Below are 27,668 nucleotides of genomic sequence, written 5' to 3'. Positions count from 1 at the left end.
TGCCTTTTCTGTTTTCCTAGCCAAAATAGCAGTCTAATAATAGGATTGACCTGACTATCAAAATGTTTTTATATGTGGATTTTGGCTTTTGGAACTTCTTCCATTCCCTACACTTCTCCAGTCTACAATAGCACATTCTTGTCTTCATCTAGATCAATCTACATATTTTTGTTTTCTTGATATTGGAATTGGGGAGCCATTTCTGTTCTCCTAATAAAGCTGGTAAACCTCAACAGTCAGCAGAAAAATGGATGAAATATACCATTTCACAGCTTAAAATGTATTACTTAAAAGATACAATTATGACTGAACAACACTAAACACTTAAGGACATAACTATAATTGCAAACACCCAAGACATCTAAATGATGAGGATCTAGACTAAAGCTATTTAGAAAAAGGAAACATATTAATGTAAAGGAAAAAAACCACTACCCTTGAGGCAAATTCAGTGATTTACAGTTATTTTTGAATGGCTAAACTTTGGCAAAAGACAATCAAGAAAATCATTTTTGTTCTCTCTCAGCCCAATTCTATTTCCTTTGGAGGCCTTGAGTTTATTTATTGCTGTAATTATCAATTTACACTTGGGTGATAGGAAGAAACATTAGCCTTGAAAATTAGAGTTGGGTATATCTATCAGTTATGCTTTCACTCATTTTCTCATTTTTCTGACCATTAGTTCCTTTCTGCCTTTGATCTTTGTTGTTTTTCAACATTACAAAACTAAATGAAAAGAAATCTATGCATTAGAAACAAATGTTCTGTTCCCGCATTAGATATTTAGCTTATATTGCAGTGCTATAGGACTGTGTATCTATTTTTTAACTATGTCATTGATATCATTAACATATATGGTATGTCTATAACATATATATTTATTCCCCTTCCAGTGAGCTAGTAATTTTAGTTTACAATCTCAAAATATTATTGGGTCTAAAATGTTTGTGAATGGACACATGATAGAGTGTCTCCCTCTAGTATGGCAGTACAAAAATAGTTAATGAATCTTTAACATTTCTTGTCTTGAAAGTTAACTACTTACAGTTATTTGTTTTGGCTAAAGGTTTATCTCACAACACAAACATACCTGCTTTTCAAAATACTTTCTATTTTATTGAGAATTGGAGCAGAAATCAAGAGAAAGAAAGAAGTTACTTATGAGCACTCATAAGCATGCCAATTATTTTCGCTTTTTATTTCTAAATAGAAGACATGTCACAATAAATATTTGGACAGGAAAAATATTATTTTTATTAGGTAGCTCTTTGATGGAATGACAGTCAGTTGCTCTTACACTGAATTATTAGGAAGACTCAAATTATTTGTTCAATACCTGCATAAATATAATTATATTGTTCTTCTCTCAAATAGTGTCCTTTACCAGATAAATCCAGTTCCTCTCTTCAGTGTATCAGCAAATGCCCATTATACTTTCAGCCTCAGGGTTTATTTGAATTCAGCCTGGTTCCAAATACATCAGTCATAGAAGTTCCCATTGGGACATCTTAACAGGACCTATTGCCTGAGGTTAAAGGAAAACACATTACTTCCACCCTGTTTCCTTTTGCATATGCTTCTGTACTAGCCAATACCACAGCCACCTCGAATGCTCAGGACTCCCAAAAACGACAATTTATTTGATTTATTTATTTTCGTTAAATAATTCATATGACTACTCATCTCACAAAAGTGACTGTGGGTGATGTACAGAGAATAAAACAAAAACAAAAAGGCATGGTGCCCAAGGTTAAAACACAAAGTCCAGTCACAAAAAGAAAACAAATCACCAACAACACACACACACACACACACACACACACACACACACACAGAGGAGCAATCAGTTTTTTTGAGCCTTTTGGAAGGTAACAGGATCATATCCAGAGTTTGAGGGGGATGAAGGAGGGATTTTGAGAAGGTATAACTCCAGGGTCCAACAAGATGTTATGTTTGGTGAAGAAGATACAGAGCATGCTCCCTCTACTGCATCAGGTGGGGTGACCAGAAACAATGGAAGAAAAGCTAGACCCACAAATATCCTGGCTCTAGATCCTGTAGAGCTTTATAGGAGATAGCCAGCACCTTGAATCACATTCAGGAACCTATGGAACTGGAAGTACCCATATGACATGGTATTCTGGAGTCCCTGAAACACAACAAAGGTGGATGATCAGGAAGACTGCAGATGGAAACCTGGCCACAATATATTCTCTGCTCCAGTCTTCTACTTAAACCTGCTGCTTCATTCTACCTAATGTAGGATTTCCCTCGATACCTATAGTTGAAATATCTGCCTTGCTCATTTCTCAGTTCCAAAAGAAGATAATATCGGAATGTCAACAACTTTGTCCAAATCTAATACAGTTCACAGGAAACAATTTTTAAACTGGCAGATGGAAATGATGTGATGCAAAAATTCTGGAGCATCATTTTATTGCCTTATAATATCATAGTATAGAATTCCTTATCTCTGGACAGCAATGAATACCAAATGATATATATGCTAAGAGACACATTTTAAACTGTTCTGAATTTTGCTTCATGAATAAATAGTTAACAAAAACAGCATTTTTTCTTCCTAAAGGTGTTATAAGAACAGCCTTGCCAAACATGGACAGAGAAGTTAAGGAACAATATCAAGTTCTCATTCAAGCAAAAGACATGGGTGGTCAGCTTGGGGGACTGGCTGGAACCACAACAGTGAATATCACTCTGACTGATGTCAATGACAACCCACCAAGATTTCCCAAGAGTAAGTTTTCTATCATCAAAACTCTGAATTGAAAGAGATTTTATGCTAAATGGGACAACAAACCAAGTGGGTTGGGTTTTTTTTTGTACAATCTAGAGATCTTGCTATGAAAGTTGTTAAGAGAAAACAGATACTACAGTTTTTGCCTTTTGATACAACATAGTGTCTGTCAGAATTTGTCCTGTCAGATAATCAGAATATTATTTATCATAGCAAGTAGTCCCTAGTTTAAGAACAAGTTCTGTCCTTAAGCTGAATTTGTACAGAAATTGTACAAATGTGTAATTCATAATGCTGTATACTGTGTATTTAACTTGAATCGTTGTGTATTTAACTCAAATTTTGCTACAACAGACTCTGTCTTAACTATGGGCCATCCTTAAAGTAGGGTGTTCTTAACCCAGAACTTAATATATATTATTTGTCATCATTTGAACTATAGATAGACAACTTATAATTTCTCAGAACATTAGGGAAAGAAATGGAAAATTGAATAAATTGGGATAAAGCATTATGTACAAAAGAATTGTGGGGAAAAAAATTAAGATTCCCCACCCTCTACCTGTTAAGATATATTATGGGTATTTGTGAGTATGTATAGTCCAACTTCCTACTAATAGACATTGCTTTTATCTTTTCTCCAACTCTTTGTTACAGTATTAGCAACCATTCCACCCATTGTCTCTGAGGAGGAACATGCTAATTTGGGTTCTCTCCATTTTTCATTTAGCCAGCAGCTTTCATTATGCTACTGAAGTATTTCATAAGAACTAGTCAGAATTATAGCTTACATAATTAGCGTCTAAGCTTGCTTTGATGGTCTTTCCTCTGTCTACCCTTGTGCTATCATATCTTTCAGACTGTAGGACTGAAAATACCTGACTGCCTTGTTTCTAGTCCTTAATCTACTCTGAGAACCTTTTGGGGATAATTAAAATACTTTATGCATTAAAAAGACAGGATTCTAATTCCCCCTATACTCTATAACACAGCCCATCCCACACTCATGCCCTCAAGAAGATATTTTATATGAGTTTTGCCCTGGATACTTTGAACATTAGTGATGCATTTTGTTTTCTCTATGATGAAACTGATGAGATAAATTGCTTTTAGAACCGGTGGGTTCCTAATGCTACAGCTCAGGAGGATGTTTTAATGTTCTAATGATTCTATTTTTGAGAACCTATTTTTCAAGTTTTATACTTCCTTGTTCAGCTATGTTTTGTGAATATATTTTTTTAGCATTTAGCTAAGGTGCCCAAAGTTGTTAAAGGAACAAAAGCATATTTGTTTGCTGAATTTTCTGACAGGGTATAAATTTGAGACTTCTATCTATATAAATGTAGCCTCCTCTAATAGAGTTTCTTGCCTATAAAAAGGAGTAGCTAGATTACAAAAATGAGGTTTATGCACACAGGCGTGCAAAATTTGATTTGCACAAAGTCTATGGAAGTGGGTGGCTATAATAAATGTAATTAAATAATAAAATCAATAGCATTGTTGCCCTAATGCAATGAGTGAATTAGATCATATAGTTAGATTAATTAGTTTTAACAGGCTTATAACTGACATTAAACTTTTTCCCCCTTTGGATGCTAATAGAATCAGAATGGATTACATTTCTGATATTTCCTTCATAGCCTAAGCAGTTCTATTGTTTCTCTTAAGAATCACATTAGAAGATATGTACAACATCTGACTTATCCAGAGAATTCACAAAGAGGTCTATATTTTGCCTGATGCTTGATTTCATGTAGTTCTCACAATTGCAGTGGGGGTTTTTTTCTGCTCCCACTATTGTTAAGCCTAGGTCCTAATATCACTTGCTTTGCAGCTTAATACACGCCAATATTTCCAAGAGCAAAAGAGAAAGAATTCTTGCAAAAACGCAACTCAGAGTTCTTTCTTTTTCTTTTAAACCAATGAGTGATAAGGCCTGTTTATACTTCCTGCGAACAGCTCTGCATTTGTCAGTATAAAGCCATTCCTTATAAGTGACACTTTTGCTGTCAAAAAAGCCTGCCCTTCTGTTGTGTTCAGCGGTAAAGTTTAAGATCTTTTCTCTCCATTACATTAAAGCAGTCACAAAAGCTGAAACAGCCTTTGCCCTTGTTCAGAAGAGAAAAATACAAGTAGCACAAGCTAGGACAGAAAGATCACATCATTCAATTAAAAATTAACATAACCTGTAGCAATTTTCTAATTCAATCGTTCACTAAAGTGTACTGTGCTTTAGTGGAAAGTAAGATTACAGTTTTTCTTTTAAAGTCAGATTGCTGATATTGTACAAACCATAGTTTTAGATGCACTAGTTCTCTAAGTGAGGACAAATTTCATCCATGCCAACAAATATATGTGACTTTGAGATTTAGTGCTAATGACCAAGTTCTTAATATGTAAAAGCATGGAGGCATGCTTTTATTGCTTTCCTTTATCATAAAATTTGGTATTTGCTTAATGTCCAATTTGTTTAATATTTTCTTTAGGATAGTTTAGGGCTATATCAATCCCCCAAATCCTTCCTATTTATTTATTTACATTCAAACTTTATCATTTTTACAACTAATTTAAGGTGGCAGAACATATACAATACATATTCCCCTTCTATTTTCCCCACAACAACCCTGTGAGGTGTATTAGGCTGAGATAGAGAAAGAGAGACTGTTCCAAAGTCACCCCCTGGCTTTCATGGCTAAGATGGGATTTGAACTCACAGTCGGGGTGGGCTTCAAAAATTTTAGCAAGGGGTTCTCTGCCTGGTTGCTGGGTGGGCGTGGCCATGGTGGCTGTGGCCTAGTCAGCCTCCTGCACCACTGTGGGGAGGCATTTTTGCCCTCCCCGGGCTCCAGAGGCTCTCTGGAAATTGGAAATTGGCCTGTTTCTAGCCTTCCGGAACTTCTGAGAGGCCTGGTTTTTGAACCTCCGTGCATGCCCTGCACTTACCTGCATATAAAATGGGCTATGTGAGGATTCCTGGGAGGGGCGTGGTGGGCGGGGCCAGTCAGGAGTGGAATTTATGCAGAATCTTAGCTAGGGGTTCTACCGAACCCCTGCAAACCCCCAGCAGCCACCCTTGCTCACGCTGTTCTGCTTTCTAGCCTGGTGCCCTAAGTGGATACACTGATTAACAATATTATCTCATTCAGCAGCTTGTAGCTTGATGGGAGAAATCTGGGAGAAAGACAAATATCTAATGATTATAATATAAAGTATTATTATAAAGTATTATAAATAATTATAAACTATTATAATTATTATAAATTGTTGGCTGCTCACATCATTATAACAACATACAACTTTAAAAAATGTCATTAGAAGGAAAATATTTTTGTAAAGAATCTCCATGTCTTATTCAACATTTTTCTTATAAGGCCGACTTTCTAAATGATTGCCATTTGTTTTCATGAAAGCAATGCTTATTTATAAACATTTAAATTATCATATTATACATATTCATTTTATTAGGGGGGGAAAGTTATAGGAAGAAAAACACACATTGGTTATCTAGAAAAAGGAAACATTAAAATCAATGAATGTGAAGCTGACAAGGATTCAGGTACTTAGATTCCAAACTATAAAGGGCCTTATGTATTTGTCCAGCCCCTTGAATTGTACACGAAAGCATATTAATAAATAATGGAGTTTTCATTTTTGTAATACTACGTGGCACTGAGGTCCTCATTTGCCAACAAGTAAGCTGCTGCATTTTGCAGCAACTGCAGCTTCAAAGATAGTCATGCACTGCAGCAATCAGCACAAGAAGGGGTTGAAGGGTCTTTGACTTCAACTGGAATCAAATTTTCAATCATTCATAATTTTTCATCATCTGCCACATGGTTTCACTAATTCAATTATCTGAATGACATGATGAGAGAAGACACAAGTGCATTCTTTCTCAGCTTGGTTATGACAAGATTGTATTTGGATTATAGTTGTCAGAATTACTTATTGATATTGACTATGTTTTTTGGAAATGTTCAGAGCCATCCCAATACATTTGGGAAAGACATATTTGTGTATGGCCATTGACAGAGTTACCAAATCCCAGAAAAATCAGGTATTTGTCACATGGCATAAAATAGGTGTCTCTGATATATAATTCTGAAAATACTGGAAATACTTCTTTTTGGCTAGCTAGAAAGATTGACATTCAAACATGAGTTTACATACCTTTTCTGAGTTTTGATCTAAAACTGGTTTTGGGTTAAATTTAATTCTGTCCTTGGTGACATTTAATCCTGTGTTTATTGATGGGAAGATTTTTCCCTAATCATCATGTTTTAAAGGAAATAAATTAATCTCTGTTCCTGAAAAGAAACTGGTTTGAGAAATCTGCTAGTTCCTGTGTCTATTTGTTCTGGTAATTGGTTTAACAAGCAACAGCTACTGTTGTGATTTAATTATTTGTATTGTGTTTGAATTTTTTTCCTGCCTCATGGTTTCTTTTTCTATCTGAGAAGGGGGTCTTCCTTCACTGCCTTAGTGATACCTGGCATTGTCCTTTTGGGATGTACTTCCAAGAGGCAGAACGCAAGCTTGACACTGATTTTTTTACTTCCTTTCTGGGGGCATATGACCTTTCCTTAAATCTGGATGATTTCCTTAGGATATCTTGTGAGATGAGTGAGACCAGCTGGTATCTTTAATTGGTGCAAATGGATCTAAGGATTGCTTTTCCTTGTGCTCTTTCTGGAGAGCTTAAATGACCTCTCTGCTAAAGGGTTTCATTTTTTATGAGCAAGAGTTGGCTGCTTGATAGTTATCATTGCATTTTAACTATTTTAATTCCTCAAGGTGCTCTGGCACCCTGCCTGAGTTGTAACTCCGGCTTGAAGGTATTTTTAATCTAATGATTGGTATTTAGGGCAGCTTTTTGCAAGCAAAGAAGCTTTTTGTATTTTTGTACAGGTAATCCTTGACTTACAACAGTTCATTTAGTGACCATTCAAAGTTACAATGGCACTGAAAAAAGTGACTTATGACCATTTTCACACTTATGACCATCATATGACCATCCCCATTGTCATGAGAGGCCAGGCGAGGAGAAGTGCCCCTTGACGTGAGTGATGTCGAGTTGGCCATGCCCACCCAGTCACATGATCACCAAGCCACACCTACCAACTGCCATGCCACAGAACTGGTTGTTAAAAAAAACTGAATCCCACCCCTGATCATAACTTTGAATGGACACAGAACAAATGGTTGTAGGCCAAGAACAAAGGAATCCAATGGGATAACCTAAGAGACTTTTTCAACATAATTCTGGGAATTATTTTCCCAACTCATTGGGGGTCATCAGGATACTTAAACTTGCTGTAAAATCAGAAAATGCAATAAACTGCATAAAGACTGGTCATAATCACCATTTATTTAACTGTGTCTAACCTTCAAATGGTCAAAGTTACCATTGCACAGGTGCACAAGGGTGTGAGGGAGGGACAAGGAGAGTCTGGGAGGGTGTGCAAAGATATGTAATTGGCTGGCTTGGTACAAGTACAGAGGAAAGGGTGTACAAGTGGGGGGATACTTAGCCCATTGACTTATGACCATTTTTTGACAGTTTCCCCATTATTATTATTATTATTTTGCACTCCACCCACTTCCCCCTTGTCACCCAGAGTTCTCTTGTTCTGCCACTCTGCTGGCCTTGGCACCCTGCCACCCTACACTTGCTGCCCTGCTTCTAAGGCTTCCAAAACCTCACAAGATATCATATGCAATTTGTACAACAGGTGTGTGCAGCCTTGGGACAGAGGATTGGTGCAGCCAGCAGCTTCCTTGCAAAGACCCAGATAAGGCATACATTATCAAACACAGCAAGAAGAAAAAAAGCAAAAGCCATCAGGGGTGGCTGATGTTGTAGGTGTGGGCAGTCTGCCAAGAGGTCAAATGTTGATCATGTGTATGCAGGGGCACTGCAACAGACAAGGCTGGGCATAACTACTATTCGCTCAGTGCTGCTTTAACTTTGAACAGTTATTGAATGAATAGTTGCAACTTGAGGACTATGTCTTCAGGTGGTAGGGTTACAATTAAGGTATAGTATAAACCACAGACCAAAAGGAATAATGCATTTCTTTTGATAGTTACAAGAGGTAGTCATATTAAAGTATTTTCTTCTATGTGAAGTGGTGTTATTTACTTGTTTAAGCAATAGAAGCCAAATAATTATCTCTGACAAATTTTGCATTATAATATCAAGCCAATTAAATGGAGTGGATAATTCATATTTTATAGCAGTTTCAGTCCTTGCTTCTTTATTGCTTCTTATTGGGAGGAAAGACTGGAAAAACAATTAGATATATAATACATAGCAGTGGGCTCCCATAGGAATACTTCAGTTTGAATATACTCACTATTACATTTTAATACTAAATAGTATCTTACTGATATAATGTTCACAAAGGTAAAGCAATTGCTAACAAAGTTAACTGCACCTATAATAGTTTTCATTTTAATTGTCACACATCAGTAATCTCTAGTCAGATAATTGAAAAATTGCCATGATTTTAATTCACTTAAAAAAATAGTAAGACAGCCAATTTAATTGTTTGCATAAAAGAAAACTGAATTGGAAAGGGTTAAACTCAGCTTCAATCTCTGCTTGAGGAGGGAAAAGATTTTAAAGCTTTTTCTTCCATGTCTCAAGTGGTTGGATTGAATGAGGCTTACTTTATTCATTAATCTACTCATAGAATAAAACCAGTCACTGTGGACTGGAACATATAGATAATCCTTGCTGTCTGTGTGTGTGTGTGTGTGTGTGTGTGTGTGTGCATCTGTGTGCACATGTGTGTGCTCTTCCATTTCAACTAACCATGTATGGATAACCAATTTATGGATAATGATACTTATTTCACACATGAGCAAAACCCCATCCACTATTTTGTGCATACATAAACATATTCCCAACATTCTCCATTATGTAGAATAATACAAAAGAACTATGTCTGCGTAAAAGCTTTATCAGTGACTAACAAGTTCTGATCTGCATTTAGCAATGACCAATAGGCAAAAATTCAGATGATGAAATGAAGAATTACGAGAGTGTTCAGCCTTACAGGCCTATAATCTTTTATGCTTTCAGTAACATAAAATCATAAAGCAGTCATTTCGTTCTTTAGGGAACCCTTTGCATATTGTCTTCCTGAAGATGTTGCTGGAAAGAATAGTAAAGAGTGAGGTTGTGGTGAAATCCACATTCAAAGGGAATAAAATTATTCCAAATGTGAGAAACACATCACACTCATGAGTAACTTCTTAAAGAAGCTGCACACTTTCATATACTCATGTGACAGTAGCTATGCAGCCCCAGGAAAATGCATGTTTGAGGGATGTGCCAGAGCAGTGATATGTGTATCCATGTGTACTCCAGATTGCCACCTCCACTTTGAATCAGAAACTCTGCACAGTCCTAGTAGAAAGAAAGACAGCCAGCAAGAAATATCAGTAAAAATTAGATACCCACTTAATGCTAAATAGCTTTCTAGGGAACAAAGTTTCCTTAATGATCTCCATGGACAGGGCAACTTTATGATCTAATATCATCTTCAATGCCTTGAATTTATGAGGTTATATTAAGAATTTAAGATAAGATGCTTATCCTATCTGTTAGAACATTTCAAGCAAGGATGGGGAAAGATATTTAAATTGAGAAACCACATGCAAGCAAGGATGCTGATGGTATGATTGCACAGAACTCATCATAGCCCATAACTAGTTCAAAGGAAAAGTACAATTAGTAATAATTTGATGTCATATAATGATACCTTCTTTATTACCCTTCCCAGCTTTTTTTAATTTGGAATGAGCCATAATCTGTTATGCAACCCTGAATGATGAACTTATATTTATATTTATTTTTATTTAGCAGACCATCACCAGGCAGCTTCAACAATTCATAACACATTAGAAAAACACAACTCCAATTAAGAATTTAGTACATAATGCCAGCAAACCATAAGCCTAAACCCAAATACAAACAGTGAAATCAAATTACATACCAGTGTAATTTCATGAACACTTGGTTGTGTGAATTGGCTCTGATGTGTCAAGTCAGTTGACAGTTGGGTGGGGGGCAGTGTTGTGCACAGGGCTCACATAATATCTGTGAATTCAATTATATTGTAAACATTAAATGTTTCACAGGGGAAGTAAGAGATAAAGCAGTGAACTTAATACAATGTGACATTTTCCAATAGTCACTGTTGCCATTTGGGTAACTTCAGCTGAGCAAAGGCAATTTGTTCATGTGTAAATTACAGTGTGTTGCCTTTAAATAAATCAAGATTGTGTGGCATTTGGAATCAACTTGCCCTTTGCAGGAGTCTCGCGCTGACTCCTGCCTATGTGACCATTCTTTTGAATCTAAAATTTACAGGATTATTCTATTTCCATTATTGTCCCATTAGCAATAATACCAAGTAAAAATGTGGGGTTTTTTTCCCATCATTTTTCTTCCCGTGCTTCTATATATCTCCCTCATATTTCATACAACTAACCAACACAGCACACAACTCAATAAAAAGCCCAGGGACGTATTTTATACTGTCAAGTCTCAAAATTTTTACAGCAGACTTGGACAAATTACATGTTGCCATGTTAAACATATTATGATGGATTATTTGGGAGCTTGGGGTGGGGGGGAGAATCCAGTGTCCAGAAAAAATATTTTCTGACTCCTGCACCCACCATCATCTTGCCATCAGCAGCTACCTCTTTCTATGAACCATCTAAGTTGAGTTTCTACTGGCCATTGTTCTCTTCCAGCTTTCTCTTTCAGGCTAGATCTCAGATCTCCTTTCTTGACTTTGTTGTTCTCATCCATTGTTCCTTTCCATTTATCTTTTTTCCTCTCTTCTTTTTCCAGCCCAATATTTTCCCTTATCAGAAACATATGTTCCTCATATTTAATTCCTGGAACCCCACCTGACAAAACACTATTTTCTCTCTCTTTTCTTTTCTCCATCTCACTTTTTTTACCACCCAAAATTCAGTATCTCCACTCTTGGAACAAACTATTGATTTAGGAAATCAACTTCCTTCCTTCCTTCCTTCCTTCCTTCCTTCCTTCCTTCCTTCCTTCCTTCCTTCCTTCCTTCCTTCCTTCCTTCCTTCCTTCCTTCCTTCCTTCCTGATGATTATTTTATTGTGTTTTGAAACTATTATTTGTCCATATCAGAACTGAACACAAGTCACTGGTAGACCGTATGCAGGCCTGCAAAAACAAGATAGGCTATAAAATCCTTGATACATAATAGTATATGGCTGACGTGTAGTGTTCAGCTTGGTAAGTCAACAGTATGGATGAATGAATCCATCAAGTTCAAGTTTCAGCTCTCATTTTTAACCTTACATTTATCCTATCTTCTTTCTGAATCTATTTGCACATTTTATTAAACTCGCTGTGAAAAGTGTGGATATTTTTCTCAGTCTGCATATTTTAATTCATTTTCTGTTGTGCACATAAATGTGCATTTTTTGGTTCATTTTCCCCCTAATATATGTGTTACATTTTTACCATTTTTTTTAAAAAAAATACAATATATGACTCTTTTATAAAATGAAGTATTCCCTCATTTGGACAAGTACAATATGAAAAGATAATTCAGTGATTCGCTGAAATCAATGGGACCCTGCTGATTTCAGTGCATTTACTTTGTGCATGGCTTCATTTAGATACAGGCCAATAACTCTGAACAGAAAAAGAGAAATAACCGCACAAGGCTGTCAGGCAAGCTGCATGCTTCTTAACTCTTTCTTCTTATACAGTCCCTCTTCCCTGTAATTAGTCAAAGGAAATGGCAAAGTGAATCTAACATTTTATCCCTCAGTTGTTTGTTTTCATTATTTCCTCTAACAGTATGCTGCCAAGGTAAAAGCCATTAAGATGTTCCATACGCTACTAAGGTATTATTACTGGTGGATGATGGCAGTATAATTACACAGTAAGTCATCAGAATATGAGTTTGGCAGGAGTTGAAGAATCCATCAGAATTTCAGATTAATTTGAATGACCTCAGTTTTCACTGTTGTTGAATTTCTGGAAAACCCTAGAATGTCAGATTGTTGCAGATGGACTCTTGCAGTCCAAACAGTTTGAAATAAGCAGTGTGCAACTTCTTTGAAGTGAGTCATGAGAGTGAACCAATCATGCCTTTTTGTTTTTAAGACAGAAACCTCTTTCTTAATTGACTGTAATGCTCTGTAGTTTTCAAAAATAAAATGGAGAGGTAAAAAGGAGAAATTCCCCAGTTGGTTATCCTCCTTTGAAGATGGAGGTATATGTGTACTCATTAATGAAGAATAGAAAAGTAATCTATCTGTAGGAGTCCTGAAAGGGGTTTGGCTCCATTTTCAACATCACCTGTATTGTACTTTCTCTATTAAAGACTGCATACATTTGCAGAATGTTGGAAGGGAAGTATAATTGTGATCCTTATGCATATGACAATTTATACCCTGGTATAATCCTAGTTCAAAATTGCACATAAATCACCTCCTTCTCCTGCTGAAGTCATGGCCATATAGGATTATTAATATAATACTTTAAATCAGCTTATTGCTAGTCAGGTTTTTAACTGTTTGAATTATGGCAAGGGAAGCGTGGACTGTAAAATGACAGCACATTCAGTTAAAACATAATGATTTTGCAGCTTGCTCCAGAGCATTAGCTGTATCTAAAACTTCTGAATTATCACTCCCATAATGTGTCTGGAATGATTCTGTCTGCAGTATTTTCTGTTCAATTGTAATGTATAAGGCATGATCTTATTACCTTAAGAAACTGGAAACTCTTGCCCACATCTTCCAATGTTGTTCTTTTCAAATAGTCCTCAATTAACTGCTCTTTGGGATTGGTATCTCTGCCATTAAACTGTGGTTGCTAAGTGGGAAACCACATTACCATGACTATGCTTTCCTGTGGAAAGAAACAGAACTAGTCAGTTTCATACCTTTGACTTTTGTTTGCCTCCTAAGTACTCCCTCACCCTTTGTTGTGTTTAAATTTCTGCTTACTGTTTTGTACACATTGAATGCAAGTGATTTTGTAGACATTTTTTCCTTTGCTTGACTGTTTCCTGATTGCATTTGCTTTCAATGTGTAAAGGAAAAAAGAGCTTACTCTCTTGAAATCTTTCTCTCCAACCTCTCAACTGTGTGCTGGATGGGGGAGCAAACAGTTTCTGTAAGCAATCACTGCTTTATATGATATTCCCCTCTCCATCCCCCCCCCTCCCAAGAAGCAGAGAGATTGGAGAGTAAACTAGTTACTTTTCTACACATCAAGAACAATGTGATTATGCTGACATATGTAAAACATCAGGCAAAGAAAGAATTGTGTGCAAATATTTCTTGCTTTCCCCCCTCCCTCTCCCAATCTTCAGAGTAAAGAGATTGGAGAGAAAGAAATTTCAAGAGAGTACTTTAAGATGTTTGTGTAGTGTGCCTACAGTTCCCAGTCTCAAGCTGCCAGCACAATCATATTCCTTTTGATTTGTAGAAGAGCAGACACCTTTCAATATCTATCTATCTATCTATCTATCTATCTATCTATCTATCTATCTATCTATCTATCTATGGTTATTCGGGTTTTCTCCCGCGTAAAATTGGAAGTATCTGGGCAACGTTTCGATGAAGTCTCATTCATCATCTTCAGGCTTGTGTCTTCAGCTCTGTGCTTCTCAGAGTAATGTGAGCTTGCAGCTGCTTCTTCCTTTTAACTGCTAGTGGGGGTGTGACTTGATTGGGTGGGGGCTTGGCTGTGTTCTGATTGGGTGAGGGTGTGTTCTCATTGGTTGGGGGTTTGGCTGTGTTCTGATCGGTTGGGGGGTTGGCAGCCAATATATATACATACATATATATTGTAATGTATAAGGCATTATAAGGATAATGTGAAGGTTGTGAGTGTTTGCAAATAGATTGTAAAGCTGTTTTTCCAATACCATCATAAATTTGAATGGTTGTAGAATAAATGGTTGATAAGCAAGGACTACCTATGTATGATAACTTGAAATATACATTGCTCTCACCAGTTATTTCCAAATTTTGGACTCATATGATACAGGTAATTTTTTTGTTCACTGTTTTTAATGGTTAACTTTTGGGTTTGTCAAATATCAATACTAAGCCACTCTATAAAACTTACCCTTTAGATTTGTTGTTCTATTGTTTTATGATATACTGAGAGATAATAGATTTGCTATAGAAATTTGTTTTCTTTTTTCTTATTTGTAACACTAGTCAAAGATCATAATAAAGACATTTTCAGTTTCAGTATATATAAAGCTTGATTTCATTTATGCAATTCAGCAACAATAAGAAAATGAGCTTTAAACGGAAGACTCCAAAGAATATGTTCCCTCCCCAGTTGGCAGGAATCACTTATTTGCCTACAGCTGAGGACTTGCAACTTCCTGCCAACATCCCCACTGATTTTGGTTTTGGGGAATCAGTAAGAATGCACCTTACCTAATGACAGTGGTTGGAAACCACAACCACAAGGATTGCCATTGGTAGCAATGTAGTTGTGCTTTATGACTGTTGGGAGAAAAATGGAAGAGGAAGGACTATTATATATGTTCACTGTCTTGACTTACTTATAAAGTGATAAAGGCAGAATAAAAGTCTAATAAATAAATAATCCTGTTTTGGAATCACTGAAGCAACTATGTCTTTTTAAGGCTTATGTGGCCACTTCTCTGCATATAAGTCTCTTAGCTTTTTTTTTTTTTTAGTAGACTGGAATACCGTTGAAGGGTTTGCACAGCTTTATTCCATATTTTACAAAGTATTGAAAACACAGTGGTACTGATGTGCAATAGTTGAAAAGAAATGATATTTCATCAACTAATATTATATATTCTCAAAAAAAATCCATCAGCTTTATGTGCCTGGAACCTGATTTCTATTTCCACATATGCCCAGAATCCTTCTACACTTAAACAACTAATATAACAACACAACACAACACAACAAACAAAACAAATATGTGTGTTGGGGATTGAAATTCATAGCCAGACTTAAAAATCTTGTCTGTCCTAAAACTTTGGTACTTTTTACTAAGTACAGGTAACCTCGGTCATATTTACTTAGAAGTAAATCCTTCTATATCATAACAGAATTATTTTACAGGTTCAGCATGCATGGAATTGCAATTTTAGGAACTTGTGTCTAGCAATTCTTAGGTGGTCCAATGTTAAGCACAAGTAGTAGAGATTTTCTTTGAACCTGACAGCACACCTAGGAATTGACATGTGCCATATCACAGTCAGTTTAAATCATAGCTTAACTAAACAAAGCTTTTGCTTAGAAGTGGAACATATATGCCTCCTAGTTCCTCTTTCTTTTCAGCCTCTGAATTTTAGTATCATGCTGTTCTGCCCAGCATTATGATTCCTTGATGTATTTCTGGGAAAAGAGAAGAGATATAACCTCCCTTTAAGTTTACACATCCATACAAACAGAATACCCATTTCCAAGTCCTCATAAAGCTTACCCTATGTAAAACTCCACTTATTCTTATGAATCCCCCATTTTTCTGATCCATCCACTTCCATCTTTTAGTGTTAGGGTTAAGAACATATAGTTCTGAATGCTAAAAAATGCCTGCTATACTTCAACTACTTAATCTTTGTTCTCCTCTGTATTCATTTTTTTCCTGTACACTTTCAAAAGAAACAATAGAAGGATAATATCATAGCACAATATTAAGCTTTAGAGGCATAAAGTACTATAGAAATACTCTGACATGAAAATATGGATAACCTCTTCATTGGTCAAGTTTTGTGCATGTGCTGGGACCCACACACATACAAGATTTAATGTTATCTGTTTCCTCTTAAGGACAGTCTTAAGGATTCAGCAACAATGGATATTTCATCTCAACTAAACTGATAAAGTCAATTTGTATAATCTCTTTTGTTTAGCTGTAAATAAAACAAAATCCATATGTCTAAATGATACTCCAGCTTGAAACCTGGTTAATCCATGGAGAAATTAATTTCACAGGAATTGCTCTTCTTCTGATGCCCTATTTATTAAGGGGTGGGGGATAACACCATATCAACCATCAGCAAAAAAGCCGAGACTTTTAGTTTTGATGGAAATAATCATCAAATAATCAAATAATTATCAAAACGTTAGATATTATTCTTCCTAGGAATAGGAGCATATTGTAGCAGTGGAAACATTTTGTCAAAAAAATTTGAACTGTTAAAAGTCCTTCCTACTGACAAGGGGAATACTTCAAGCAATGAAAAGGATTTTTCAGACCATCTGTTTTAACTCTGATAGAGATGTTATGTCAAAACAACCATTGCTGTGGTATCATCAGAACTGAATCTATGAATGCCTAACTTGAAACTCCAAGATTATACATGTTCCCAACATTTTGGTGTCATCTTCAGCCCACCAGTTATTTGTTTTTGTGATAGAAGACTACTCTCAGACCACTTTTGCTGAAACCATAGCAAACTATGTCATGCTTCATTGCAGCACTTTTTCCCAAGAGTTTGGAAATCATCTTCATACAATTCTACAGGAATATCAGCAGTAGATAGCCAGAATTCTCAGCAGCCACTGGAAAAAGAGAAAGAGCTGTTTTCCAATCTGGATTAAAATAACTATACATATTTTTGCTCTTGGCCTGGTGCTGATTCATTTGGAAATGTAACATGGACATTTTTTTCTCCTTCCATTAAAATGTCATTCACCAATAGGAGCTCTACTCATCCAAGCTTTGATTTTGAATAAAGTAATTTGTCATCCGCACACATCCAGTGTTGCTATTGGCAGCTCATTTCCCCATAGGCTCCTGATTGGGAGGGAAAAGGACAGCAAGGATGTTGCCAGTGCTGCCTAGAAACTACCCCATGTTACAGTATGTGCAACACATTGCTCATGTATTTAAAAAAAACTGACATTTTTTTCTCTCAACTCAAGGTTGAGAGGAAAGTACATTTACTATATATGCATGTGAGAGAGTGAGCCCTTAACGTACTTAAGGAGAGTGCTGACCAACTGGCCATTCTTCTCACAAACAAATTCAACCTCTCGTTGCATCAGGCCATGGTTTCATCATGTTTTAAGACTTCAATCATTGTACCAGTGCCCCAAATATAACCACATGCCTTATTGACTGCCAACCAGTTGCAGTCCCTTCCATTATGATGAAGTGTTTTGAGAGATTGGTAAAGAATTATATGGTCTCATGCCTTCTCCCTTAATTTGACTCATTACAGTTTGCCTATTGGATGAACAGATGATGCACTTTCCTGTGTGCTTCATCTCAGCTTGGTGCACCTGGAGAAGAAGACTGCTCATGTGCGAATGCTGTTTGTTGATTTTAGTTGGTGTTCAACACAATCATTCCTCAGCATTTGGTGAACAAACTGGGCTTATTAGATTTTAATACTCCTTTATATACTTGAATACTGGATTTTCTTATTGATAGGCCCTGCATTTTCTTATTGATTGTACAAGTTGGAAGAAAAGTTTCCAACTCCATCTCCTTGAGTGCAGGTTCCCCAACAGGGCTGTGCCTAGAGTCCACTACTGTTAACCTTGATGACCCATGACTACTCTGCCAAATCTGCTATGAAACATATTGTGAAGTATGTGGTTGACATGGCAGTGGTGGCTCTTATTTGGGATGACAATGAAGATGCTTTTAGGGAAGAGGTGAAGGCTCTGGTAGACTGGTGCAATAAAGTAACTTGGTTTTAAATGTTAATAAAACAAAGGAGATCATTGTAGATTTTAGAAAGAGCCAGTATAGTATAGTCATACTCCACTTGGTATCAAGGATGCAGCTGTAGAGGTAGTCAACAGTATTAAGTATCTGGGGTGCATATAACTAACAATCTGAACTGCTCTCTCCATGTGTCATCCTTAGTGAAGTATGCCCCCCCCCCCCCCCCCCCCCCCCCCCCCCCCCCCCCCCCCCCCTTTTTAAAACCAGCATCATTTTTTTTTCTAGCAGTGCTATGAGTTCCACAATATAAGACATCTAATTTAAAAAGCTCTTCCTGTTATTCTCTTTTGTCCTAGCCAACTTTTTAGAGACCCCACACACCACTTTACAGTCTATTTCTGTTGCTCCCCTCTGGGAGAAAGGTTTCAAAGTATTTCTTGCAGGACTACCAGATTCTGTAACATTCCCTATACCATCCATCTGGTAAACTCACAAGATTCACTCTTCTCACCATATACTTTATTTATTTTATTTATTTATTTGATTTGCCAATTGTTTACAAGATAATAAGTATAAATGTATACATAGTTGTGAATACATGAAATGGTTACATATAAGAAAAATAAAAGAATAGGAGAAACAATAGGACAGGGACGGTAGGCACGTTGGTGCGCTTTATGCACGCCCCCTACAGACCTCTTAGGAAAGGGGTGAGGTCAATAGTAGACAGTCTAAGGTTAAAGTTTTGGGGTTTGGGGAGGAAACTACAGAGTCAGGTAGAGTATTCAGACATTGACCACTCTATTGCTGAAGTCGTATTTCCTGCAATCAAGTTTGGTGCGGTTTACTTTGAGTTTGTATCTATTGTGTGCTCTTGTGTTGTTATGGTTGAAGCTGAAGTATTCATTGACAGGTAGGACATTGCAATGTATGATTTTGTATACCATGCTTAAGTCAGACCGAAGATCGGCGTAATTCAAAGGTTTTCTAGTTCTAGAATTTCAAGTCTGGTGGCATAAGGTATTTCTACAGCGAGTAGAGGAGGAGAACTCTTCTTGTGAAATATTTCTGGACTTTCTCAATTGTGCTAATATCAGATACGTAGTGTGGATTCCAGACTGATGAACATCCCAACTAGACTGTGCTGTTTCTGTGTGTCATATTACCAGAGAAAAGCTACGTATTAGGTTAACAACTCTTAATGCCTTTTTGGCTATGTAGTTGCAGTGTGCTCTAGCACTTAGATCATTAGAGGTGAGTATTCCAAGGTCCTTTACAGAGCTTGGGTCATCAACAAGATCTTGACTATTCAGCTTGTATTTTATTTTCTGATTTTTGTATGTAAGACAGAGCATTTATTTGTTGTTGACAGAGCATTTATTTGTTATATACTGTACATATATACATCCCAACTAGACTGTTGTTTCTGTGTGTCATATAATATATGTGGGTGTATGCATACTTTTGTATGGTATTTATTTATTTGTTTGTTTATTTATTTTGTCATGTTTATGGCGTACATTGGAAGTGGTGACCCTTGGAGAGCTGTATGCAGCAAAATTTCATTTTAATGTATGCCAATTAGTGTATATTCAAAGTGACAATAAAGTTATTCTAAGTTCTACCTCTACTCATTGCTAATTAAAGAAAATTTGTCTTCTCAGAATGTGTGATGGCTGCATGTGGTCCATGGTAATGTTTTATGTAAGAATTTAAGAATTACTAGCTCTCATACAAAGAGAAAGATTTCTATAAGTATTAATATAAGGGTTATATAGGCCATGTGGTCTGCTGTGTTAATAATGATAATGTAGGAGATATTCGTTCTCTGATAAATTCTTTATAACTAGTCAAGGGTTGATGCAATTAATTGTCACTTCATCTTAGGTATCTTCCACCTAAAAGTACCAGAGTCATCTCTTGTTGGTTCAGCTGTTGGAAGAATCAGAGCAGTGGATCCTGACTTTGGGAAAAATGCTGAAATTGAATATACCATTGTTCCAGGAGATGGGGGGAACTTATTTGACATTAGCACAGATGAGAACACACAAGAAGGAATCATCAAACTGAAAAAGGTATTTAGTAAACATATAGGATAAATGTCTACCTCAATTTAATATACTCAGATAAACTGATAAGATACCAGACTTACTGGCATAACTGACTGGATCAGAAACAACCCCGATGTATGATTCACATGTTCATATTTAGGTAATTATGTCTTTTGTCCAAGTGCAAACTTTTTAAAAATTTTATCATGAGAATAAAACTGATTCATGGTACTTGGTAATTTCATTCAAGATTGGTAAGTATGCTTATACTCTTCTGAAAATGTCAGGATATTAAATGATACTTCAAATCATGGTTTAAAGCCCTGGCTTCTTCTTTAAGTAGAGATTGACCCAGTTCAAATGAAATGGAAGACCATAACTCAGGCTTGTTATACAATCTAAATTTAGTCAGCAAATGTTTTGTTTGGGGATTTTTGCTCTGTTTCTTTGCTTCTTTCATTTCATAAAGAGTATTTATATTTTTAAAGACTTGCTGATTATGCTGATGCATGGATGGTGTGATCCTACTATAACAATGTGTCACAAACCTTTTCCTTATACAATCAAAACATTTTGAAGCTGCAAACTCAAGCTTATCAGAACAACAAAATTTAATTTTTTAAAATTTTTTTTTAAAAAACATTATTATGGACACTAGATTGTATATGTTTGGAACCTTCACAAGCAGATTTCCTAATTGCAATTTGTTGTAGCATAAGTTCAGTCAGCTGAACCCATGCATAACCAAAATCTAAAGCTAATCTGAATTATTGCTACATAGTTGGCTTAATTGTACAACAACTTAAATAAACTTTCAGTTCTCTGTAAATCTGTGAAAAGTAATTGCATCTTGGGGCTTGTTTGGAGGTAGTTTATGTAAAAGTAAATGTGAGAGTTTTAGATGAAGAAAGGCACTGATATTAAAAAGCTTTCCTGTGCTGCCCCACATAGCTGCAACATCCATCTCTCCACTGGGGAAGAAAAGATTGGAAACAATGTAAACATTACATTTTCTACTGAGAATATTTCATCAAATATGCTTCATCCACTCCTGTTTATGTTTGCACATTAGTCAGCCATTATGATTCCATGTGCATGAGCGAGTCCTTAGTCTGCTTCTAGTTTTCCATAAAATCCACTTGGAATTCCTCTTTTGATCTCAATGTTGTTGTTTATATGTTCACCCAATCATTAGCAATTGGCGATGTAGTATTTTTCATCAGCAAAATCTATCTGAATTGTGTCTCACTGAGCCCGATTCACAAAATCTAGTAGCAATTGAATTCAGATAACCAGTACTGTCAGTATCTTAAGTATTTTTTTTATAAAATGATGCATAATGTTATGATATGTACAGAATAACCCTTGAATAACAAGGATATGCACATGGAAATGTTTATGAGAGTAGTTATGAATAATTATTCAGACACACTAAATTGAGTTAAAGTTTACTTTAAGAAATAGCACAGTCCAATAAACGGTCCAGGTCATATACATGTTACAGTCCAAAGAATATCCAATTACAAAGTCTTCTTACTGGTTGCCTTTGTCATTTCCAGTAAACAAAAACATCAAAGTATAAGCACAGCATAAATACAACGGAGAATCTTAGATAACAACAGAATGTCAGAGATGCAGAATGTCAGAGATACAGAATGTCAGAGAGAGCAAGCTATGATCTCTAGCTCCCTCTTATGGTAATTTGCAATATAATCAACCAATCGGAATATAGTATAAATCAATACAGTGATTTTGTCTTAAAGCTACAAACATACATTGTTGGTTTATATATTGCCAACCCAACTAATTGGTGGACAGATTCCTAACACATATTGTCATATGACACTGGATAAACGTAAAAAAGGGAATTTCAAATATTTGTTGGAAATTTAACAAAAGATACATTTTTTCATTTCTGGTGGACATACAAGAAAGCTAGAAAATACTGAGAGCAGGTATGTATTTTGATCCAGGAAATTTTAAAAGTGAATGTACATTCGAAACAAAAGACTTTTCTTTTGGATTTAATAGATAAATAAATGGAAACACGTTATGGAACTTTGTTTATATATGTGATAACAGCAGCAAGATTTTTATATGCACAAAGATAAATGGATGTTTAAATATCTACAATGGAAAAATGGATGGTGAAGCTGATGGAATTGGCAGATATGGTGAAATTGACAGCTTTGTTTAAAGAAAACACCTTGAATAATTTTGTTTTTACTTGGAAATCACTTTCAGATTTTTTTGAGAGAACAGCAATAATAATAGCACTTAAACTTATATACTGCTTCAAAGTGCTTTACAGTTATCTCTAAGAAGTTTACAGAGTCAGCATATTATCCACAACAATCTAAGTCCTCCTTTTACTGACCTTGTAAGGTTGAGGCAGTGAGAATCAAACTTCTGACACTTGGCAGGATTATCCTGCAATACTGCATTCTAACCACTGCATCACCACAGCTTTGGTGAACTGAAAAAAGTTAAGTGTTGATTTGGGGATTTGATTATTAGAAGTATATGGGATAATAGAAATAATGTAGACTTATGTTAGCCTTAGAGTAAGAGTTTGATTTGTTTTTTAAATCATATCTGCTACATAAAAAGTTGAAAATCATTTTTCTTTTTCCTTTACTTTTTCTTTCCTATATATCACACATACACACAAACACATACCCACATACCCACACTGTATATGTATGTGTATGTATGTATGTAAGTGTGTGTGTTTGTGTTCATGTATATGGATTTCTGTAGTACTTTTATTTTATAATGCTATTCTAATATTATATTACCCAGACTGCTAATTTTAATTTCTTCTTGTTGTATATGTACAGGTTAAATAAGCTTTTTAATATATTTGGTTTCAGATTGTCTTTTAATCTTTTTTTTTTTTTTTTTTTTTTTTGCGGGGGAGAGTCTGTATATACTTTCCTTAATTATCTTGGCATTATGAATTTAGTTTAGGATATTTTGAATATCTGAATACCAATTCCCTTGTGCTGGTTAATGACTGCAATAAAAGTTAAATAAGATATATTCCAGTACTTATTATTAATGTGTGCTTGAATGCATGTCAAAACCTTTTGTATTGTCTAAGGGGGAAATGATAACAAATTTGTTGGCTGGAAGAATATATATTAGATTCTATTTCTAATTATTTTCAATTACTTTTGTAACACAGAATTTATGGGGAAAGGGCAGAGTAGATATGTGTAGTTCATCTTATATCTCAAAATTGCAGTTGCTAACTCTTTGACATGAAAACAGACTACAACCCTGCTATTTTCCAAGAATGTCTAGCATCTTGCTGATAATCTTATGTCTTCTGATGCCACATAGTGGTTTGTATAAAAATAGCAGCCAAATAAAACTAAGCAAATTCAATGCATTGTTAGCATTACGGCTGAAAAGTCTTATGCTCGTTAGCAGAGCAATTTTATTATTTATTTAGGGGATTCTAATTTGGAGTGATTCAAAATACTTGATGCTTCTGTCAGCTGCAGCCTGCAAGTTAGGAATGTGAATGGGGAAACATTGGTGGGTGCCTTGTGTTATTTCTCCTATTGGAAAATGAAGAAATAAACCAGCTGAATGTAGCAGGAATGCTAGCTGCTCAGAAAGGGAGTGAATAGTTTTCAGAGCCTCAGATTCTCCCATCCTAATATCAGAAGGAATAAGCCTCACAGACTGATAGAGAATCTGAAGAGAATCACAGAGATGACCCTGAAGATTATATGCAAAATACAATTTTGGGGTCAGGGGGAAGACTTTAGAAACAAACTTAACATGGTCCACCTTGATAGTTTTTGGAGTGAAAACAATGGTTTTCTAATTTCTGTCACTGTAGCTCAGTGACAATTTTAAAATCTGATTGTGCTGAGCAGCATCAAATGCTGTATCTCAAGTTACTCCTGCTTGTACAAAGGCCATTATATATTGAAGAAATAATTGCCAATGGAAAAACTCAATTGGAAAACATCAACTTAAAAAAAACAGGCAGGAATTTTATTGACGATGGATTCATTCAAGTAACCAAACCATAAATAGAAAACCCTAGGGTGTTCACTGAATCAGTTGCAGGAAAGAACAGTGGAATGTTTCAATAGTGGGATTTATCCTGAGACAGGCTTATGTATACACAGTGGTACACTGTACACACTAGTTCACAAGCAGAGTCATTGCTATCCATTTTGTGGTATACTAGGAAAGATGTAGCATTTTGCTCAAACTAACTAATAGGAATGCTGAGAAACGTTGAAGTCAAGAAATTAAACATTATTTAGTTTTAAAAACTTGGCACTGTCCTTAGTAGAGATAAATTATCACCTCCCATTATAATCTTTCAGATGACTTGAAAAAGAAGCACATTTTATAAAGTTCCCTATTATACTAGGGAATTGTCATGCCCCTGGTGGAGGTTGACTCTGAGGGAGAGGGGAACAGTCGACAGGGAGTGGAAGTGTGGCTCTGGAGGTTGTGGAGGAGGCTGGGGAAGGGCAGAGGCCAGCTGGGCAGTCAGAGGAGGACCCAGGCCCATCCCCTCTCCATCCTAGGGCATGCAGGGAGCAGAGGATAAGGGAGAGGTGGGGAGGAGAGGGCCTTGATCCTCTTCATGGGCTGCAGTTGTGACAACTGGATAAGAGGACGGACATGCATACAAGTGTTGGAAACAAAGCATGAAAATATCTCCAGTTCATTGTTCCTTTCTGAGTTTGGCGTCCTTCCCAATGTGTGTTCTGATATTTGTGGACGTCTTCAAGACCTTATTTTGCTTGGTTTGTGTTGTTTTTTACTCTTTATAATTTAAACGCCATTTCCTCCTTCTTGTAACTGCTTGTGTGGGAGTTTTTTGTCTCCAAGTCAAAGATATTTGGAGTTTGGAAGCAAAGTGAAGGAATAAAAGGGGCTTCACCTGTTTTTTGTGACTGTGTTTATTTTGTATCCTACCCTGGGTCATCACAGGAGTATTCTATGTTAGTTCTTCTCTGTGACATTATTTCAGACATGTGGAAATTGGACAGCAAAATAATGTTTATAATTTGAAAAACAATTGAAAACAAAGTTGTCAGTGTATGTATAGTATTTCTGCACCATTTCAACATGGGATAAGGTATTCAACATATAGAATTCTGGTTGAAAGAGAACCTGACTTGCTTTCATTTCATATCCTATTTTGCCTGTAGTCTATCTATATTTATCAAGTTTGTGCAGCAAGAAAATGTAGCAGAGTTAGATGATTCCCCACAACTGAGAAATAGCCTTTCCTAGAAATTCATAAAGGATTGTCCTGATTTCCTTTGGGGGCTCTGTGAGTTTGGCATGCTGCTAATACTTTCAGTTGCTCACTCTGCACCAGCTATCATTAGAAGAGCAGTGGTAGAGAACTGATAAGTAAGAAAAAGAAACACAAGAATTTTGGAAATGAATTATTAAATATATGGAACTGATCATGTACATTTAAGAAAGGATTGACTAAGTAAGAGGTGTTATTTTGCTTTGTTTTGTTTTGTTGTTTTATTGTTTTGTTGTTTTGTTGCTGTGCTTTGCTGTGTTGTGCAGTGCTTTGCTTCTGATAAGCACAACATTAGAGGGGATTTCATCTGACCCCAATTGATCAAGAGATTATGAGTCTGATTATGAATCAGACTCCTCAGCCAGCAACTCAGCTGGAGTTTGGGGGAAAGGAAAGTAGTTGAGATAGTTAAACCATTGTATCACTGTGTGGCAGCTATGAAAGCAGATCCCACAGTAAGAATAATTTGAAAAGCAATTGAAAAAAAGTAGTCCATTTATTTCTAGTATTTCTGCATCATTTGAACAAGATGTGGTGATAGCCATTAACATGGATGCTTTCAAAAGAAGATAAATTCATTGAGGAAACATTGAACAAGAGCTATATAGTTGAAGACTCCCCTGGATTGAAAGTAGCATACTTTTAATTACTAACTAAATTGAAAGGAACACAGTGGTGAAGAGTATTTCATTCCCTCCTGCTTGTGAGCACCAAGAAACAGCCAATTTGCCACTGTAAGAAACGAAATGTTGACCGAAAATGGGCCTAGTTCTAATTCAGCAGAGTTAATCTTACTTTCTTATGGGCACGCAGGTATAAAGCAATTATGAGCATTTGTTTTTAATGTTTCCCATTTCAGGTTAGTGAATATGTATTTTAAAGTTATTATTTCTCAGACAAAACCTTAGAGATGGAACAGAAGAACTGAAATAATATAAGGAGTTGACTGTATGTTTGCTAGCCTGTGGTGGTTCATATAATGTAAATATTCCGGTTGTTGTATTTATGTTTTCCTTCCTGAAAGCAAATTGAGTGGGAATCCCAAATACCAAAATTTATAGCCTTTGACTGGTGGGTCACTAACCCCATTCTTTAATTAAAGAGAGCTTACAAGAGCCTGTTTTCTTAGTCTGAGGTTGAACAGCATTCCTAATTAAGTGTAGAGATTCTTCCCTAATTCTGTTCATGCAATGCCAGACAGTGGATAAATATAGAATCTTTTTTAGCTGTGCTAGTCTTCACAGACGGTAGACAGCATTGTTTTGTTTTCTGTTACTGTGAAAAGACTATAAATGAACATAAATATGTCCCTTTATTTTTGTGTTTCTGCTTTCTTTATAGCAGCTGTCCTGTCAATCATTTTGCTTATGTTGTGTTCTTCACTATTATTAAAAGAAATAAAGAAGTATTATGTATCATGAAAGCTGATCTGCGATTTTAGGGTTGTTGTTGGTTTTTTTTGCTCCAAAGTGAAATAATTCAGATTCCATAGTTTAAATGGAAAGGAAATAAATTGGAAAGTGGCCGAATTATCTTTCTCTTGGCAATGCCCCATAGATTCTCTATGGGGTTCAGGTCAGGTGAGTTTGCTGGCCAATCAAGCACAGTAATCCCATGGTCACTGAACCAGGTTTTGGTGCTTTTGGCAGTGTGGGCAGGTGCCAAGTCCTGCTGGAAAATGAAGTCAGCATCCCCATAAAGCTCGTCTGTGGAAGGAAGCATGAAGTGCTCCAAAATCTCCTGGTAGACGGCTGCATGGACCCTGGACTTAATGAAGCACAGTGGACCAACACCAGGAGATGACATAGCTCCCCAAATCAACAGAGACTGTGGAAACTTCACACTGGACTTCAAGCATCTTGCAGTGTG

At 36.1% G+C, this 27,668-nt stretch overlaps 1 protein-coding gene across 3 annotated transcripts in view; it reads left to right on the top strand.

The window, feature by feature from the left end:
- LOC113415857 (cadherin-12) overlaps nucleotides 1-27,668 on the top strand; it is an 817,727-nt gene that overhangs the window by 746,329 nt on the left and 43,730 nt on the right. For all 3 annotated transcript variants that reach the window (XM_087961174.1, XM_026673444.2, XM_087961175.1), the window contains 2 exons: nucleotides 2,588-2,755; nucleotides 20,337-20,524. In XM_087961174.1, coding sequence (XP_087817300.1) covers nucleotides 2,588-2,755; nucleotides 20,337-20,524 — 356 coding nt within the window. The remainder of the gene's footprint in view (nucleotides 1-2,587; nucleotides 2,756-20,336; nucleotides 20,525-27,668) is intronic.

This window comes from Notechis scutatus, chromosome 3 (assembly GCF_049901735.1).
Source record: "Notechis scutatus isolate UNSWTSFEM ecotype Mainland chromosome 3, rNotScu1.2, whole genome shotgun sequence".
In the NCBI taxonomy this organism is placed as follows: Eukaryota; Metazoa; Chordata; class Lepidosauria; order Squamata; family Elapidae; genus Notechis; species Notechis scutatus.
Note: the sequence above shows the minus strand (reverse complement) of the source record. Positions and strands in the feature narration are given on the sequence as shown.